General features: G+C 40.1%; 1 protein-coding gene across 2 annotated transcripts in view; it reads left to right on the top strand.

Moving 5' to 3' along the window:
• ipo11 (importin 11) overlaps positions 1 to 18,852 on the top strand; it is a 112,203-nt gene that overhangs the window by 739 nt on the left and 92,612 nt on the right. For both annotated transcript variants that reach the window (XR_011179768.1, XM_069178508.1), the window contains exons 2-7: positions 2,462 to 2,611; positions 4,331 to 4,431; positions 8,299 to 8,371; positions 10,025 to 10,228; positions 15,953 to 16,085; positions 16,422 to 16,480. Coding sequence is in view for 1 of the 2 variants with exons in the window: in XM_069178508.1 (XP_069034609.1) it covers positions 2,474 to 2,611; positions 4,331 to 4,431; positions 8,299 to 8,371; positions 10,025 to 10,228; positions 15,953 to 16,085; positions 16,422 to 16,480 (708 nt within the window). In the remaining variant the exon portion in view is untranslated. The remainder of the gene's footprint in view (positions 1 to 2,461; positions 2,612 to 4,330; positions 4,432 to 8,298; positions 8,372 to 10,024; positions 10,229 to 15,952; positions 16,086 to 16,421; positions 16,481 to 18,852) is intronic.

Raw genomic sequence — 18,852 nt, 5'->3', positions numbered from 1 at the left:
CTAGTTCAAGCAAAAGAAACGGATGGTTTTTAAACAGAATCCTTAAAAGACTCGTCCCCATCCCGGAAAACAAACAAACAAACAAAAAACAAACAAACAAACTAAAGGTTTTGTTGTATCCGTTGATGTATGTGAACATCGTTAATATACAGGAGGGACACGAGCTGAGGCCGAGTGGTGAGACCTCTCAACGTGAAAGTTGTCGGACTGAGGTTCATTCACACAGCTGCGAGACAAACTGCAGACTTGTCAACAAGCACGTTTCGTTGGGTGCGTTTTGAACACGTGTGGAGAGTTTCGTGCAGTTATGAGCTGGTCAAGCAGTGTGAGATGAGAGTGACAGGTGCCACATGTCAAATCGGGGAATCGTGTTTCTACTGCTGTGAGTAAAGCACCTTACCTCAACAATATAAATAATCAGACCAACCCTGTGACATCACGGCACAGCTGTAACACCGGCGTTTCTGAACAAGCTCAGGGGTTGACGCTGTGACACACGAGTTCAAGGGACAAAAAAAAAAAAAGAGGTCATTTAATAACGGGAACGTCTCCGGCCATTCTGCAGACCCACAAACTGAATTGTAGTTTATTTAATGACATTTTGAAGTTTTTTTTTTTTTTTTTTTTTTTTCCCCATCTCGTGAATGTTTGCTTTTACTCCGTGGACCACCGGTGACTTTACGGGTGATATTATCACGCATAGTAACTAACTAACTGACAATACTGTGTAAATATTGACATTGCTCAGCCCAAGGCACAGTTGGAAGTTGTAATCACAGCGTATGTTTACACTGATGCTCGTGTTTTAGTCGCGAGTCTTCTCCTTGTTCGTATTGGACTTGGTGTTTGGCGTGAACGCGCCACACAGGGATACCCGGTCGCTCGTACCGCCGCGCACAACACTGTTATTTTATTCAGGTTTCCGAGTCCTTGCATGCAGCCTCTCTTTGTCATTTCTGCACCAACTGAATTGTTGTGGCATCGTGTGTGTTTTTCTGCCGTCTCTCTGGTTCTAGCGACTTCTAGCGGAGGATGAGAAGAGCTGTGCAATTTAGGTTTTCGCAAAGACGGTGTCAGACTTTTGCTCTCACTTCAGTGTGTCGATTATGGTGACATTTGATATATAATCACCTTTGTGGTTTTACCGTCTACCATTATGTAACTATAGTTGCTGATGCATCTGCGCACATGGCAGAGACTCGTCTGGCGTTGACACGCCACAGTTTCTCAGTACGCCGGCAATCATGTTTAGGTTTGTCAAATCTGAAATAAAGGACATAATCATACTAAAATACCAGTGTGCATGTGAAGTTAATGCATTCCCTGTTAATGCCACAGTTTAAAGGTGGATTGTTGTCTCTAATGTTGTTTTACATGGATTGCCCTTTGGAGACTTCCTCACAGCAAGGGTTTTTGTGGTTGCCAACAGGGACACGCATACATGACGTTAATGTCATTACGAGTGTGCTGGTACTACTGGTCCTCCAATCACACCTGTAGAATAGAAAAAACAAACCTTCAGACTTCCCTTAGTCGATTGTTTGTCACTAAATTAATAATGCATGGGCGTTTTATTAAAATAATCTGTCTGTGTTCAGCAGGAACAGCTGTGACACTGCTGCATTATTCTTGTGTGGGGATAGCGCCAGGTGATTTGTGGTGCTGAAGATTTGTGTCTGGACTGTAGGTGGCAGCCTTGATCTACATTTTCCCCATTCCCACTGAAACCTGGGGATAAAGTTCACTGCTGTCATTCTACCTCCTCTGGTCTCGCAAGTAAACCTGCAGTCAGTTGCTCGAGAAAAACCAAGTGTTCTTTTACATCGTCGATATCAGGAGTAAATTCATTCAACTCATTCGTAGTCCCCGCAGTATCCTGACATGCGTAATCGGCAGTTTTCTTTTGTTGCGGAGACAAATAGACATCAACAGTTATCCTATCGTAGGTCTGTTTAGGCGACATTTCATTATTCGATCTAAGAATACATGTTTTCGAGGCAGAGAGGCGACTGAGTCAGGTGCGAACTGTGAGACCGAAAAACACCTTCGGACGTGTGAACTCGGGGGCTTGAATTCTGTCTGTGACAGAGTGGTAGAGATGACTGCCAGCGTCTCTTTCAGGTGTGCCTTTCTAACGCCGAAGGATTTGTTTTGTTCTCTCTGCGTTTAACAGGGATTTCAGCGCTGCTTGATCTATAATAAAATGGTTTGGAATAGGATACAGCCAGGAAAAGCAAAAAAAAAAAAGAAGGTTCCTTGTTCTGATGGTTTTGAAGATGCAATTTGACTGCCTCAGCTGTCAGAGGATGTTTTATTATGTTGTTTTTCCCTGCACTCAAACTATTCTGGAAGTTTTTTTTTTTTTCCTACCATCAGCCAGAACTTTTTACTGACAGATCGCGTCACTTCCGTTTTTGTCTGTCTCTCCATCTCCCCGCTCCCCTCTTTTGTTATCCTGCAGATATATCCAGCTATGGATATGGACAGTGCCAGTTCAGTGGTGCTGCAGGCCTTAACCCAAGCTACCAGTCAGGACACCGCTGTGCTGAAGCCTGCGGAGGAGCAGCTCCGGCAGTGGGAGACCCAGCCTGGCTTCTACTCAGTCCTGCTGGTGAGGGATGATATCAAATGTGTGAAATAAATCTCAGTCGGAAGCACAGAAACTTACATAATCGGAGGTGCTAATGAATGTGCTATTTTGCCGACGGTGGGGTTTCGCTGCGTATCAGTGTTAAAGTCTGAGTTGTTCCAACAGTGGCAGTGGGTTACTTCTTTGCAGATAGTTATTAATAGGGAGGGAATATTTTCTAATCAGCATAACAATATCAGATTGAGGCTTTATATATTCTGTTCATGTGTGACAACTGACAATTCATCCTGGCACAATAACTGTAATCAGAGCAACAAATCGCAAGGTTGTGAGAGGAAGGGAAACATTCAGAAAGAGGACAATGTAGGGCAGTCAGCTGGGGACTGATTTGTGGTCATAGATCCCATATTGTATAAATTTAGATTCCCATTTAATTTTGTATTATGAAGCCGTCGTAGGTGCTATATAAACACCTTTGACGTGTTAAAACGCTCAGTCCACAGGGAAGTGCACTCAACCTGTAATCAGCAACCGCGCTGTTTGGACTTCTTTAAGTTTGAGATGTTACAAACCCAAAGTAACGTCATCTATCCGCCCTCGGCACGTCACACTGTCCAACCCGTTATGTAGTAGACAGAAAAAACAAAGAGCAATAATTTTGTCGTGGAGCGAGCAAGCTGCGAGGCCAAAACAACCTGGGTGTGCTTCTCTGAGGAGTCAGCCTGTCAGAAAAGAGTGTCATTAATATCGATGCGCCCTAAAGTCACAGACATAAAACAGCCTGTTCTTGGTAGAGCTTCAGTAAGAAGCTTGAGAGAGAAGTAAAACTATACTGAGATGGTTTTTCGTACTTAAAACCACAAAAAAAATCTTCACATATCTTCGGGATGTCATGACTGCAAAAAAAAAAAAAAAAAGAAAAAAAAAAAAGAATTACTCAAATATCTATTAAATAGTTCTATTAGAGTTCATGTGAAGATCTTTTTATTGGTTGTTTTTACCATTTTTGGTGCTTGTCAATGTGCAAGACCAAGTGCGGTTGAAAAGTAAGTGCACGGTTCCAGACCCTATTTACAACCCCTCTCTTCGATCACTACAGCTTGTAGTTGAGTGTTGTCTGTGGATTCACAGATGATTCAACATCTCACAAGATAGCTTTCTATAAAATTGGGCTTATACTTCATTTTGTGCTGCCGCCTCGCGCCACAGTACCTCACAACAGAGATCGTACAGGGAGGACAACATCGATCAATCAAATATCAGCCGAACCCACTTTTATTCAACTCGTGTTTGTTTCCAAACCTCCTGAACCCCAAAATAGGAGCGCCAAGATTCCGAATCTCTGATATTACTGCGCGGCTCTTTATGCAGCTCCTGCCTGTGCACTGGGAAGGAGAACGACTTTGAGAACTTTAAGGGCTACAGCTACATTTTACAGCTCGGAAATGTTTGCTGTTAGAAGAAGTGAAGTTACATTCGTGGGTACCGCTTGGACACTCTTGACATCGAAGTCGACATGACCTATATTTTACTGGAGCTGTCCCTTGAAGAGTTGCACGATGCCATCGCAGCTCTGCGCCCTTATACTTCAGCTCGGTTGAAGTTGTTACCTTTTCTCTCCTGTGTAGCTCGAGCTCTTCCACATCATTAAATCCAGTCACTCCCTAAATTGCCCGGTGTTATTCCTTTGAGCTAACAAAGCAGTGTTAGCTAAGCATATGTGCTCTTTCTTTTCCACAGAATATCTTCAATAACCACATGCTGGATGTGAACGTCCGGTGGCTGGCAGTGCTATACTTCAAAAACGGCATTGACAGATACTGGAGGAGAGTAGCGCCTCAGTAAGTGGCTCCTCGTCTCTCTCTCGCGCCTCGCTGCCGACGTCCGTTCTCACTTTTCCATCTCGGGTCTTTTCTTCTCTCACTCGCTGGCTCGTCTTCACTCTCTCACTCATTGTCTCAACCACCGCTGCTCTGTCTCTATTCATCACTCTTCATCGCTTCGCCGGCGATTGAGGCGTGGCCGTTCTCCTCAGATCTTCTTTGGCACGGATTTGTAGTTGCGTTTGTCTGTTTTGTCTCTCTTCCTCTTTGCCTTCATTTGCGCATTGTCTTTTCTTTTAGGGGTTATAGCTTACGTCGGCACTTCTCTCTGCACCACTTTTCACAACTGTCGTCTTTTCCCTTTTCACCCTCCATCCTGACTATTCATATTATCGTGCTTTGATTTTATACTTAGTTTATTCTTTTGTGTTTCTTTTGTCTGCTGTTAGATCGGCTTTGACTGTTCGCAGCCAAGAGTCTGTCTTTTGTTAGAGTTGAATTGGACGTTTGCTTTTAACGTCACAGGATAGCTGCTGGCTGGAGGTAATCAGTTCTGTCTCTTCTCTCCGTGGCCTCTCTTTAAACACTTCAAATTATTGCTGTCCCCCTTTTTCTTTGTAAAGTTTTCTGGTCTTACCAAAGTTGATTCACTCTTGACAGCAGTTCAGCAAACTGAATTTAATTTGCTGGAGTGCTGTGCAAGGGTTTTGGTCCTTGGCTTATTTATGTGCTTCCATTTGAACCATTGCCATTGAACCAGGAGCTTGGACGCCTGGTGCGTGACACAGCACAGTGCATTTGGTGTCATTATAAGAAGCGTAGACCACATTACATGGCATTTTATTTTGTAATTATTTACAGTGATTTAGAGTAATGTGCTGCAGCTGAGTTAGTTGTATTTTTGCGTGATTATAGACATAAAAACAAAACACCTAGTGAAATGCATGTTGAATTTTAAGGTCCATTTTAACATAACTTTTTTTTTTTTTTTTTTTTTTTTTTTTTACTTTTTCTCTTTGAGTAGCTTGTCAAATTTAGGTCAAATAAGGTCTTAAGATATTCCCTGCTGTGAAGGTAAAAGTTAAATTAGTAATCAGTGCACCATCACATCTCTACTTCAGAGAGAACGAGCTCACAGAGTAAAAATAGATATTGATAAACAGCCCTTTTGGCCGAATTTGCTTTTTCACAACTTGGAAAAACATCCTGTCATGCCATTTTTGTAATATCACTTGAGCCAGCGATTTGTCTGTGATGTTGGAAGTAGGAGTTTATTTTCAATATAGTATCAGTCATGCTTTGTTTGTGTAGCACCTGTCATACAGCTTACTGCGTTTCAAAGTGCTCTTAATTGACATGATGATTAAAAGAGTACAAATGTAACAGTAATGCAAATTCTCCAAAACAAAAGAGAAATCAAATGTAATGAAAAACAAAACAAAACAAAACAAAAATTCACATTTCAAAATATAAATCATTTTTAATGCAGTGAATAATGCCCTTTAAACTTTCTAATCAAAAAGCTTTTTAAACAAATAAAGCTTTCAGCTGCTCTGAGATGCGGAGGCAAAGATGAGAATTCAGAGAGACTGTTGCAGGAACTGACAACATAAAAACTTAAAGCTGCCTCAACAAAAGTGAAAGATTATATATATATATATATATATATATATATATATAAAAAGACTGAGAGAAATAAAAATGTATGACTTTATTTGCTCATTGTTTCAGTGTGGATTATGTGCTGTTTTGTATTATTTACCATATTTTTATATAATGACGTGTCAGACTTTGAAAACTCCTGCTCTTATGCAGCCAGAACAACTACTGAGCAACCAAGAAGACATTTGTGAACGGTATATGCAGTAAGGCCATTTGCACTTGTTTCTGGGAGACATTTTGATTTAACTGAACATTTTTGGTGCGTTTTGAGGAGTTGTTGAAATTGTATTTCATCAACATTTTATATAATTTATATCAAGCACACACAGAATTTTGACTAATGTGAGGCGTCTCCCCAACTTAAAAGCGGTCGGTTATGAAAATATGTTGTCATACTTTGACGATCAAGTATGTTTCTGTTATTGTGTCAAACATACTGTACAAACTCATCGGCCTACACAAGCTTACAAGACAACACAAGTTTATATAAGCTCAGTGCTGAATGCATGCATTTGCATAATTCTGTCAAATTCCTGACAACTGCATTCATTCCTGTTTGCTGCTGTCTTTTCTTTGAGAAAGTTTCAAAGTAGTTTTTTTGTCTTATAATTAATATTAATAAGTATAATTAATATCAAATGAAGAGGCGTCATTGCAAAAGCAATATATGTACAAATTGAAATTAAGAATTCTAAGTAATTTACTGCAGAAAAAAATAGAAGCAACACCATAACAATTTTCTGTAGTTGAAGAAGACCAAATGAGGTAGTTCTACCCGCTGATTGAATGACTACATGCATGTTGGTTTTTATGGCCAAAAATGGCTTGTCACAGCAAGAAGTGGAAATTGAAGTGCAGGAGAAACTTTTGAACGAAAGATTTCTTCAGTATTTGATGTGGAGTGTTTCTCCTTCTGGGCAGAGGTAATCTCTGTGCATTCTAAATTGCTTTATTGTTCTTTTTTTTTTTTTTTTTACACCAGAATTTCTGGAAAATTTTGCCTACAGTTTTGCCCTTCTGTTAATATCCCTTTAATTTAATTCTTTATATCTTTAAAGCTTCCCACATTGCCAAAATATGTTTGTGTCACAAATCTTGTTTGACTAATTCACACTCTCCCTCCTAGTAATGTGTCTCCCAGCATTATGTCTTCTTTTTGCAGCATGATTCATTCCTCACTCGTGTTCACATCAAACACTCTCGCTCTGCCTAGATTCAGTAGCAGTTTAAATAGACAGTACACGGTAGATTATAATAAAACATATTTTTGGACATATTCACATTGTCACTATTTTGTACAAACAAAGTCACGTTGCAGACTACGAGATCTGAGTTGGAGGACAAAGGGAGGTTAATCCAAAGTTTACTAACTAACCGTTTTAATTAAGAAATCCTATAACAAGTAGACGAAGTGATGACATATTCAAAACTTCATCATATGAACGTCTGTGGTTTGCATGTCTGGAATCTGAAATGAGATTATAATGGGTCTTTTACATTGCGTCTACACAGAGAGTGTTTTAGGTGCATTTTTAAATTGTTTATCTCACAGCTCGCGTGTCACACGCACTTTATGCTCGCAGCCACGACCTGAAGCTTATTTTTTGTCTTGAAGTCTATGTTTCTATGTTTTACACGCTTAACTGCTGTCGTTGTCATTATTTGGCTTTGAGCTTTTCCATAACTACGCTCAGCACGACCTTAATGCCTCCTGTCTAGCTACGCAGACCGAGAACTTGCTGCTGCTACAAACGTGACGATCACGCAACGCTTTCTGTGCAGACATGGTGTTAACATATGTGCTGCGTTCAACAACGCCCGAGCGGCTGGCACCCGGCTCATTAATTCGCCCTCAGCTAAACGTCCCGGGCTTAAAACTTGGCCCTCGTTTTAGTGAAGAATTTATATGCATGTTGTTCCATCCATATGTTTGCCTCTCTCTCTCTCTCTCTCTCTCTGTGTGTGTGTGTGTGTAATTCTAATGAATTCAATAATTGTGCACTGTGAGGTGCATCAGTAAATAAACTGTCTCTAACTCCATTAGCACCAATAATGTTTGGTCCATAATCTATTCAGTTAAAGGAGGTTCCTGAGCGGCATCATCCTTTGTTTCATAGTGTGTCTCTTTGTCTTCAAGTAACATTTGTACCGCTCTCTTTCATCTTTTGACCTCTCCTGGCCTCCTTACCTCCTCTGAACATCTTCTGATTGGTTTGTTCACAGTGCGTTATCAGAGGAGGAGAAGACGTCATTGCGCGCTGGACTCATCACAAACTTCAATGAGCCTGTCAATCAGGTTAGTGGGGAAAGGTGCCCCGTTCATCATGTATTGATTACAACGAAATGGATTTTGATTAAGATTACTGTATACAAAAAACATATAATGTACAAGGAAACTGACTAAATGCATCACACCATTGTGCGACATGTTACAGTCTGCCGTAAGGAAATGTTCCATAACATGAGATTTGAAAGAATGATGAAATACAAAATATAATTGTGCATATCGAGACTTCATTCAATTGTCGGGGTGTTTTTTGATGAGCCATTTTTTTTTGCTCTCGCGGTAATCCTGCATCAAACAAATAACTCGGGAATCCAGGTTTGTGTAATACATCTGTCTGAGGGGGCTTGGAAAGTGGCCATCCATCCTGATTTCTGCAGGTTGTACGTCCCTGAGGGACAGCTCTCTAATGTCAGGACTGATAGGGTCCATATGGAAAGCAATGAATGCCATTTAAACACTATGTCTCACCAGTCACAACTTTTCCTTGTCGAATCAGATCTCAACGAGGGGTTGTGTGTGTTCGTGCACGTGAGAGTGAGTGCTCCATTGTTTTGTGGTCAGTTTACATTTATAAATTCTATAATCCAAGTAAATGTGACCTCGCTTGGCTTTCTTAGAAAACCAAATGACTTACTGGTAGTTGAAAATTACATTTCCGTGCTCATTGATTATTTATTGCTTAGCTAAATGAGACCGTTGAAGTTGTTCAACAGGCAACATTTCTATTCCTTCTAACCCATTTTTTTGTACTATTGGAAAACAATAATGGGTTCGAAATGGCTTGAATAATTTATTCGGGAGCTAAATCGATAAAACTTCCATCACAAAAAATATTAGGTCTGACCAAATATTCACTTTACTACCTATATACGGGAAATTGGGTGCACAATATATTGGAAACACTATAATAATAACAATATACCACGATGCAGTTAAACATAACTGCAGCCTCCAAAAGCACCATAGACTTAAATCAACACCTTCATCAAACCTTTGACTTTTCTCCAGCACATGGCTACAAATAAACTGCATCTATTGATTCAGCTGGATGTTTTTGCTAATCCTATGTTTACTATAGAACTTTGGAAAGTTACTTTTTGACAAGATCTTTGATGTATGAAATCAAACTGAGCAGATTCATAATATGAAAAAACAAATATTTTTGGTGTGTTGAATTAGTAGCAGGAGCTTCCATCATTTCTGCCCACTGAGTGCTGAGGCATGAAGTGTCTTTTACAATCTGGACATTTGACCTCACATTTATCTGTAATGATTGGATGTCTTACTTCAAGTCTTTTGAAGAAATGGGCAGACTTTAATTGTAATTGCTCAGCTGGTGTGCCATGAAATATTAAGACAAGTGAAGCTTTGACAAGGTCACATGAGCCACTGATTTTAAATATGAACTTAATTCATGGGGCTGATTCCTCTGTAACGGAGGAGACATGCAGCATAGTATATATTCTTTGCTTTTTATGATAGTTCTCATGTTAAATGTATTTGTCCACATTACTCATTTTAAAGAGAAAAAGATGGAAGTGTAAGAGATTTGAGATGTTTTTGATACAGTCAAATTCCCATCAAGTTTGCTTTTGCATAACCACCTTCTGCTGTGTTTATGCTTTGCCTCTGGTCATCGTTTTCTCTCTGTTTTTCCAACAGATAGCAACTCAGATCGCAGTACTGATAGCCAAGGTGGCCCGTCTGGACTGCCCCAGGCAATGGCCGGAGCTCATCCCAATTCTGCTCGAGTCCGTGAAGGGTCAGGATGGCCTGCAGCAGCACAGAGCGCTGCTAACCTTCTACCATGTCACCAAAACCCTCGCATCGAAACGTCTGGCGCAGGACAGGCGGCTTTTCCAGGATGTAAGTTCACAGTGTTAGCCACGGCCGGTGCTGGGTTGGATCAGCGGGAGAGATGCTCTTCCTGTTACTGGTTGTTATGTTGTGGGAGTGTTGGGGTGAGGGCCCAGTTGATTGACTGTGGGACAACCAATCACGGCAGTGTACACTTCGCAACAAATTATCGCAGCATGAAGTGCAGAGCGTGCCTCTCTGGGCGATCCGGTCTCGCACCAACCGCTAGCTATTTCTCAGTTAGTCTCTGTAGCTTGTGGGTCACTCTCTATCCTTCTATGGCTTTATTTGTTCTCTTCACTTGATGCAGTAGCTGTGTACCCTCGAATATGAGGTTACTTTAGGTGAACAAGTTAAGAAAAACAAAACTTGAACTCTGTCTCCTGAACTCTGCTGCTTTTGTTGTTTGCCATTTTCTTTCTTTCTATGTGCCCTGCCCTCTGACTCTGTCATGTACCTTTTTCTTCTGTTTTTACTGCAAAACATTTGAAAATGAATAGATGAATAGTAAGATAATCTTGAGAGTTGCATTATTTTCAGTTTCAAATTTTGTCTGTAGGAGATGCTGTTTAGCTGATGTAAGAGAAATGTCAAACTTCCAGCAACCACATTTTCTGTGCGAGTATGTTTTACTGTGTGATTCAAGCACGAGTGGCTTGGTTGGTAGGAGAATTGTTTTTCTTGCTTATTGTGTGTTTTTATGAGTAAGATTGAGGGAGAAGTGCTTGTGAGAGTTTATTTACAACAGGAATTAACTAGATCAAATGTTTTTTTAATTTTTTTTTAATTTTTTAAAGAAAGTAACTAAAAATAAAAACAATTGAAAAGAGGTTTCAGGGAATGAGATTATCAAACAGACCAACAATGAAGATAGAGGGAGAAAAACAGTGAAAGCAGCAGACCAGTGGACATGAGAAGTGCTGACTGAGACCACATAGTTGGATGTCAAGCAGAAGCATCCTCTGTGGCAAGATTTATGTCCTAAGGCAATACGAAAATCAAAGGCAGTCTGAGCCCCATTAAACATGGCAGTTTTTAAAGGATGCCCTGATTACTTTGACACTGAAAGGACCCTGCAGTTCTCCCTCATCCGTTTAAAAAATACAGCTGGCTCAGTGGCCAGTGTGCCACATTTAAATTTCAATTCCGTAGTATGATTCACCCCTCGAGTTAAAGCGTTTTCTAATGTGAAGTCCGATCACAGGACATATTCAAGAATTTGGACACTTCAGTGACATCAGTTTCTGGAGCTATATGTATTTTCAGTGTTTGTTATTCATCATCCACATCTGTCAATACTATCTCTGCCTTGTGAGAACACTCGGTTCACCGCCACAAATCCCACACCTGATTATGTTGACTGAATTACCCGAGAAAACTGTGTGACTTTGGAACAAAGTGTAGCTTCATAGTGGCTTTCACTTATTTTTATTTAGACAGAAATGAATTTAGCAAAGTAATGCTAGCTTTGACAGGAAAACTCACAATGAATGGAGGGTTCCCCCCCAAAGTCCATTACCTGAAGACTCTACGAGCAAGCAAAGACGGAGGGAGAGTGTCAGAGACACTCTCTGGGATAAAACCAGCAGCATCCATGAATACATCAGGTAGCTGGCACCCCCGGGATTAACTGCTAATTGAGTGCCTCAGGCTGCAGAGAACAGACGGTGGTGGGGAGGAAGAGAATCTTTTATGAAAGATAAAGTCCCTCCATAGATGAAAGGGCTGATGTCAAGAAATCTTACCCGTGGCTAGAGAAGGACAGTGCTGAGGTCCCAACCATGGCAGGTTGACAGGCCATAAGCACCAGATCCGTACCAGTCAGGAGTCTTATCACATCTGACAGGACCCAAGGTGCAATATCTGTGGTCTCCATCAAGAATAATGCAGTTACGGGACAAGAGAAGATACTCAAACTCCTAGGCCTTAATGTTGAGGACCCTGAGGTTGAGGAACCCCCCCCCAACCCTATCGATTCCTCAAGATGTTTAAAACATTCCTTTGAGATTCTACTCCATGTTGACATGATATGCACATGCTTCTTGCTGATTTGTCAGCTGAATACTGCGAATCTTCGTTTCTACCCAAAACATCCCCAAGGTGATCTACTAGTATCAGATCTGGTGACTAAGGAGGACATAGAAGTCCACTGAATTTACTTTCATTTTCATAAAACCAGTTTGACTGGTTGAGGCATTAACACAATGACCATTAGTATGAAGACCTAAACAATATTACTACACCAGCAGCCTGGAGTGTTAACACAAGGCAGGTTGAGTCTACTGATCCCTGCTGTTGATGCCAAACTCTTGGCCCACCATCATTCAACAGAAATTAAGATTGATCAGACCAGGCAGGGCTACATTTTTCTAGTCTTCACTGCCTTGTTTTGGTGAGCCTGCGCTCGCTGCAGCCTTACAAATCTGTTCTTGGCTGACAGAAGTGGAACCCGGCATGGTCTTCTGCTGTTGTTGGGACCCAAGCTTGGACATGTTGTGCATTCTGAGGCATTTTTCTGCTCACCACTGTTGTCAAGAGTGGTTATCTGAGTTACTGTAGCCCTTTTGTCAGCTCCAACCAGACAGTACTTTCTCCACTGTCCTCTTTCATCAAGAAGATATATCCGTCCACAGAACTACCGCACCACTCTGAGCCACCCCTAGATTGTTAGGGTGAAAAAGAGGAACAATCATGCCACGGCCAATGTAGCCGAGATCAAATTTGTTCCCAATCTGATGTTTAAATGAACTAAATCTACTGACCTACGAAAAGTGGGAGGATGAGGAATAGTGAGTTTTAGAGCCACTATCCAGGATGAAACAAGGACCATCCATGAAAATATCAGGAAGATGGCCCCTTGGGACAAACCGCTACGAGAGAGCCTCAGGCAACACAATACAGAGGGTGATGAGGTGGAAGAGAAAATGTTGTTCAAGACCATGCCTCTCCATTAGATCGGCAGATAGAGGAAGTAGTGATGTCAAGAAAGCCTGTCTGAAGGACAGTGCTAAGATATTGTGCTGAATCTACAAGCTCTCAAGCCTCTGGTTAGAAGACCTGAGCTTGAGGATTGTTTGTATGTATGATATGGCTTTGTCTTTGTCCTTCTGAATAGCAATAGAGGGGCGATATCCTACAAGATGGGTAATCATTAACAGATTGTCAAATGAAATGAACTGCACTGTTCTTGGGTGGCTTTGGTGTCAGCTTGAATAGGGAATCAGCTTGCAGATGGTGGAAATCGTTTGCTTTTATTGACGTTTTTCTCTCTGTTGTCTTTATCTGTGTTTGAAAAGAAATCAGTGACATACATACACGCATACGTCTTGCAACTGCAGAGCCTTTCAAACACACAGAAAAATAGTTGATTCTTAAATGTGTTGCAATTCTCTCGAATAATTCGGCAAAAATTCCCCAAAATCATTATTTGGAATTCAGATGTTTCCCAAATCACCGGTCGGCAGCTATGTAAATAACCAATGGCTTCTAACAGCGTGGTTATCATTAGAATGGATTGAAGCTGTCTGTTATGAAGTTGTTTGTTATGGCGATGTAATCTGTTGTCATGGAACCCCATTAGTTTGTTTGAGTAGTAGTTTTGTTTTCAAGAATTTTTTTTTTCCCCCAGTTCTCTCCTCTTTGCAGTCAATGCTGCTGATTATGATGACAGATCATAATAGAGATTTTAGTGGGCCTCAAAGAATTAAACCAAACTTTGAAAAGCCTCACTTTTAGCCATGCTGATGAAGTCTTTTTAATGTTACTCTGTCATACGCTTGTGTGATTATCTCTTTTATTCTTGCTGGCAAACAGCAGATAACATTGGTTGGTTCATCACTTTTCTAATTGGAATAAACACTTCAATGCTCATTGAATGTACAAGATGGTATTTCCAGGGGGACTTGTTGTGCAGTATGACCTTTCTATGTTGTGTCTTATGTTGAAGTTCAGAATTGTCCAATGTCGTATCTTGGCACTGTAGCTGGTTCACGACTCTTATACATTTTCATTTTTCTTAGATAAAACCAATCAGCCCCATTTATTTGGTTACTTTTCGGTTGGTAGGGGAAAGTAGGGGAATTTACTGTGAAGATGTCCATGTACTCTGTTTCAGCTTTCTTAAACAGGTTTCTGAATACTCTGACAATGTTGTTTTATGAAGTCATACAAAGAAATGTGTTGCTTACTGCAGTTTGGTTGGATGATGATTATAATTTGACCCATTTGTTTCACCATTAAAAGACAGTGGGACTCCATTCATTATATATTGAAATAATATGTTCATTTCATTGGATTATGTTATAACTCTGTTAAGTTTGCAAGTGTGGTATGAGAGGATTATCAGTAAAGTGAAAGTTAATTCATAAATTTGACAAATGGCAGACTTGTGGCACTGCATAAAGGCTTTTCAGTTGTTTTGCAGGTCAGAAATGGACAATGTAAATACTGTTGTCCTGCACACACGGGACAGGTGTGAGTCACAATGATGGATAAGGAGCTGAACTTTTGTCTGACGGTGGAGGAAACGGAGGGAGGACAACTAAACCAGAAGTTTCACCGGTAGACAGAGTACATCTTGTTCAGGATCACTGGGTGGTTAAAATGCAAAGACATTTTTGTAAGGGCTTGTAGGATTTGGAAAATTATATAATTTGCAGACATATCTTGTTGCGCAGTCAGAGCTGTTTCTGACCAGAATGCAGAACTTGGATCCGATAAAACACTTTAAGACAGACGAGTGAAAACACAACACCAAGAGTGAGGAAGCCAAGTAAAGAATATGAGATTGTTTGCTGAACTTGGCTCATCACTTTTAGGTTCCATGCGTTGGATTAGTCTGGGATCTGGGGAATGGAAAGTGGCAAGCTCCAGAGAAATCTGTCCAAATAAGAAACTTGCCAATCTTGCATTTTCTGTAAAGAATATATCAAAGCCAATGCTGTGCTGTCAAAGTAGGGATTTCTCTTTCAGCAGGCACACGTTTCCAACTTAACCACCGCTTCTCGCATTTTTCTGACTTGACTCTTCCACAGCGCAGAGTTCCTCTGACAAAGAGATGATCAGTTGCTTTGTTTGAGACGTGGTGTTATCATTCTTTTACCTTCATCAAGTTGTAAGCCTTCGTCACATTTAACAGGATATCTGGGCGTGTTGTTTTCCTTCAGGACCAAAATACTGAAATGCCTTCGTATTGAGTCACGATGTTTGAATAGTTATTCAGATTTTGTTCTGTTACTTTTTATAAAAACACCACTGAAGCGTAAATTAAAGCTCATTATTTTGCCATAGCAGATTTGTTATATTTTCTAAGCTACTGGGCTGGACTATAGACTTTGCCTTGATGGAACTGAGAGTATTTTTGTCTTCCTTTGATGTTCTTATTTTGCTTCGACAAGAGAATGCCGTCATGAAGAAAAAAAACAAAAACATGATTGGTTTGGGCCCAAATGATGTTATGGCAGTGACTGTGAATGGAAGTCCATTAAGAGCTGGATTAGACCTGACTCGGATGTCCCTCTCTGCTCCCTGTTTGTTTTAGTGTATTATGTTAAAGTGCTTTCATATTTGCATCAACATCAGCGTCTGCGAGTGTCTGAAGTTATAGGTGCTTTTTCCATGCGTATAAACGTGGTGTGCTGATACATTTGTGAATGACCTCAAATGCCTGTTCAGGTCCTGAATAACGTTGTCTGTTCGTGACTGACATGTTTGTACTCCTGTGTATGTTGGCAGCTGGCGTCAGGCATTTACAGCTTCGCATGCTCCCTGTGGAGCCATCACACCGACTGTTTCCTCCAGCAGATCTACGCCAGAGATGAGGCTGCAGCCCTCAGCTCATTGGAGAGGACACTGCTCTCCCTTAAAGGTAACAACATTTGCACACACGCATAACTCAGACATTCCCGTAAGCTCACAAGAAATTGCATTCGCATGCAAAGAGCTGCGGGGATCTGTTAATACAAAATGGTATGTAAATCATGGTCTTAAATGACTGACTGCGTAGTTCATAAGGTTATATTCATCACATAATTCTACCTAATGCCAAAAATGTAATTAAGCGGGTAAGTTGTGAATTTATGGGAACATTCATGTGTGCCGTTCCTATGTGAAACACTAATTATGAGAGCGGACTTTGTAGTTAATTTGCAGTTAGCGGCAAACCAGCATACTAATTTAAATTTTTTCTATCTGCCCCTCTCAGTGCTTCGCAAGTTGACAGTCCATGGATTTCAAGAGCCACAACAGAATATGGAAGTGATGGTGAGCTTTGAGTTATTTCAGCTGGGTGTGCCATAGAAGCGCTCATATTTTGGAGAAGCTGATATTTCTCTGTTTGTGCTTTGAGTTGAAAATGACTCCAATCGCAGCATGCAAAAATATGGATGGCCGTGATGATTGAAAGTGCCTTAAGCCTTGTCTCAGTTCAAAGAGTCAGAAGTTCTGTGTGAGCTCTTCTCCCACTCTTAGTGGGAAGAAAGTCCAACTCCCTGAAACTGTTCATTCAATTTAGTTTAAATCTGGTTTAGAAAAATCTTCAGGCTGTTGCCTGGATAGGGCTTTGGTTTCCCCATGGCTCAAAGTTAATGGAATCCTTTTTACAAAATTCCGTGGTCCTTTGAACTGCAGCTCTAGATTCTGTCTACTTCCTGTTTGGTGAAAGAATACCAGTAAAAGTTTGAGAGCATAATTGTTGAAAACTGTTACTGGTGAGTAAGTGTTTTTAAAAAAAAAGCTTTTGAAAAGTACAGCTGACTTTTTATTTTAGGAAACATCTTTTTGGCTTGTGCTTTTTAAACTGAGAAATCTCCAGGGTATGGTTTGATACTGGAAGTAGAAAGGACTGTCACCCCGTTGCCCATTCATTCACTTGAATAAAAGCAAATGCTTTAATTCACTGCTTTAGGGGTAATGGTTTCAGGCTTTCAAGCTCTCAGGTACTACTTAGCATGCAGTTAAGCTAATTGCTGGTTAAATTTCACTGTCAAGTGAAATACTGTATACGCAAATAAAACAACCATAAAATAACTTTTAATTAAAAAATGTCTCGATATCTGCAAGACTCAAAGACTTCAGAACTGTAAAAAAAAATGCAGTCCTGAAAGAAATGGTACCATTTTGTTGTACAAAAAGAAAACCAGTTATAGAGTAAGCCTGGTTGCAAAAAAAAAATCTAAATCATACAGTGCATCTACCAAAGAAGTACCAGCTTGAAAAATCAGTGCAATCAGGTGTCGTAATGAAGTGGATTTAAGTGATTTTTTTTTTTTTTTTGTAAATCATAAAATCTAGACAAATATTGAAGAGTCACTTTTAGTCTTTATATTGCGTGAAGTCAGTAATATTAGAAGCCTAAGTCTGCTGCTGTGCTGTCTCTCTCTCGCTCTCTTTTAGTCTTTGTGTTTCTATTGTAATGTTTCTATTATAATCTTCTTTTATGGCTTTATTTGCTCTTTTTTTTCGCTCTCTCTGTTGATAGGGTAAATGTTTTCGGTCATAAAACGTCCTTGCCATCTATATCCTACGCTCCGTTATTCCACAAATGAGGCAACTCTTTAGCTCGCAGGCTGAGGGTTGTATGAAATACTCATTAAAATGTCATTTGCCTTCAGCTGCAGTTGGTAATTCTAGCTCATTGTAAGTTTTTGAAGTTAATATTTCATGTTTAAATTCTTATGCTATTATTTTCCTCACACTCACAACTTATTACTTTAACTTGTTGTTCCCATTTTTCATCCTTTGTGTTATTTAGTCTGATTGTGAGTTTACAGGGCCACTTTCTAAGTGTGAGCCTAACTGCTTTCACAAATGCCAGATCCTGGCTATTCCTCATACTATCTTATATTCTAACAATGTGTTGAGTTTGCTCACAGAAACAAATAATGCCATCATGTGCCTTCATCCGGCTCCACGCTTATATCGGACTGTCTCAGTGTTTCTCTCACTTTACTGCTGACACTCATTTTTGCTCCTGTTGTGTGAGGTTCTAAAACTGCAGGTTAAGCACATTTTTTTGTTCTTCCTTTCATTGTGTGAACGCACGTTTGTATATACAAATACACTGACTTCACATTTCAACCCGCACGTGTCTGAATGCTACGTTTTTAAGACCTAGTAGAGAAAAAAAAACGAGTTTCTTTTAGTATTGTGAACAGACAAGTGAGATGAGTTAGACAGGAATAAAGTATCTCAATGAATGAAATGCAATGGTTGAATTTGCTCAAATTAACAATACTCCTGAAGATTGTTGAATACACTGCCACGTTAGCCCTCTTTATCCTGTTAAAAGGAATCCTCATTTTGACTATTTCTCTTAAGTTCACATGTTTCTGAACCGATAAAAGGTCACCAGCAATTTTTATAATATTTTTTGTGATGGTTTAAGGATATGTCACACTCTTATTATCTGACTTATTGATTAGGTCGTCCATGTTTTGATGACTTATCATCTCTCATTTTGCTCGTCACGGGTTTGATGCTAAAAAAACAACAACTGTTAATTCATATAACATTGTTTAATTTTTAATTCAATTTTAAGGATGTATTGCACACAGTGACTTTAGAAAAGGAGTCTGCAGGTTACATACCAATAAAGGAATTTAGCCCCCTGACGAAAAGTGAATAAATCCATTTAA

The sequence above is a fragment of the Embiotoca jacksoni genome, unplaced genomic scaffold, assembly GCF_022577435.1.
Source record: "Embiotoca jacksoni isolate LCO1_2020_lvr unplaced genomic scaffold, fEmbJac1.0.p SCAF_8, whole genome shotgun sequence".
Classification (NCBI taxonomy): Eukaryota; Metazoa; Chordata; class Actinopteri; family Embiotocidae; genus Embiotoca; species Embiotoca jacksoni.
This window is presented reverse-complemented; position numbering and strand designations above follow the sequence as displayed.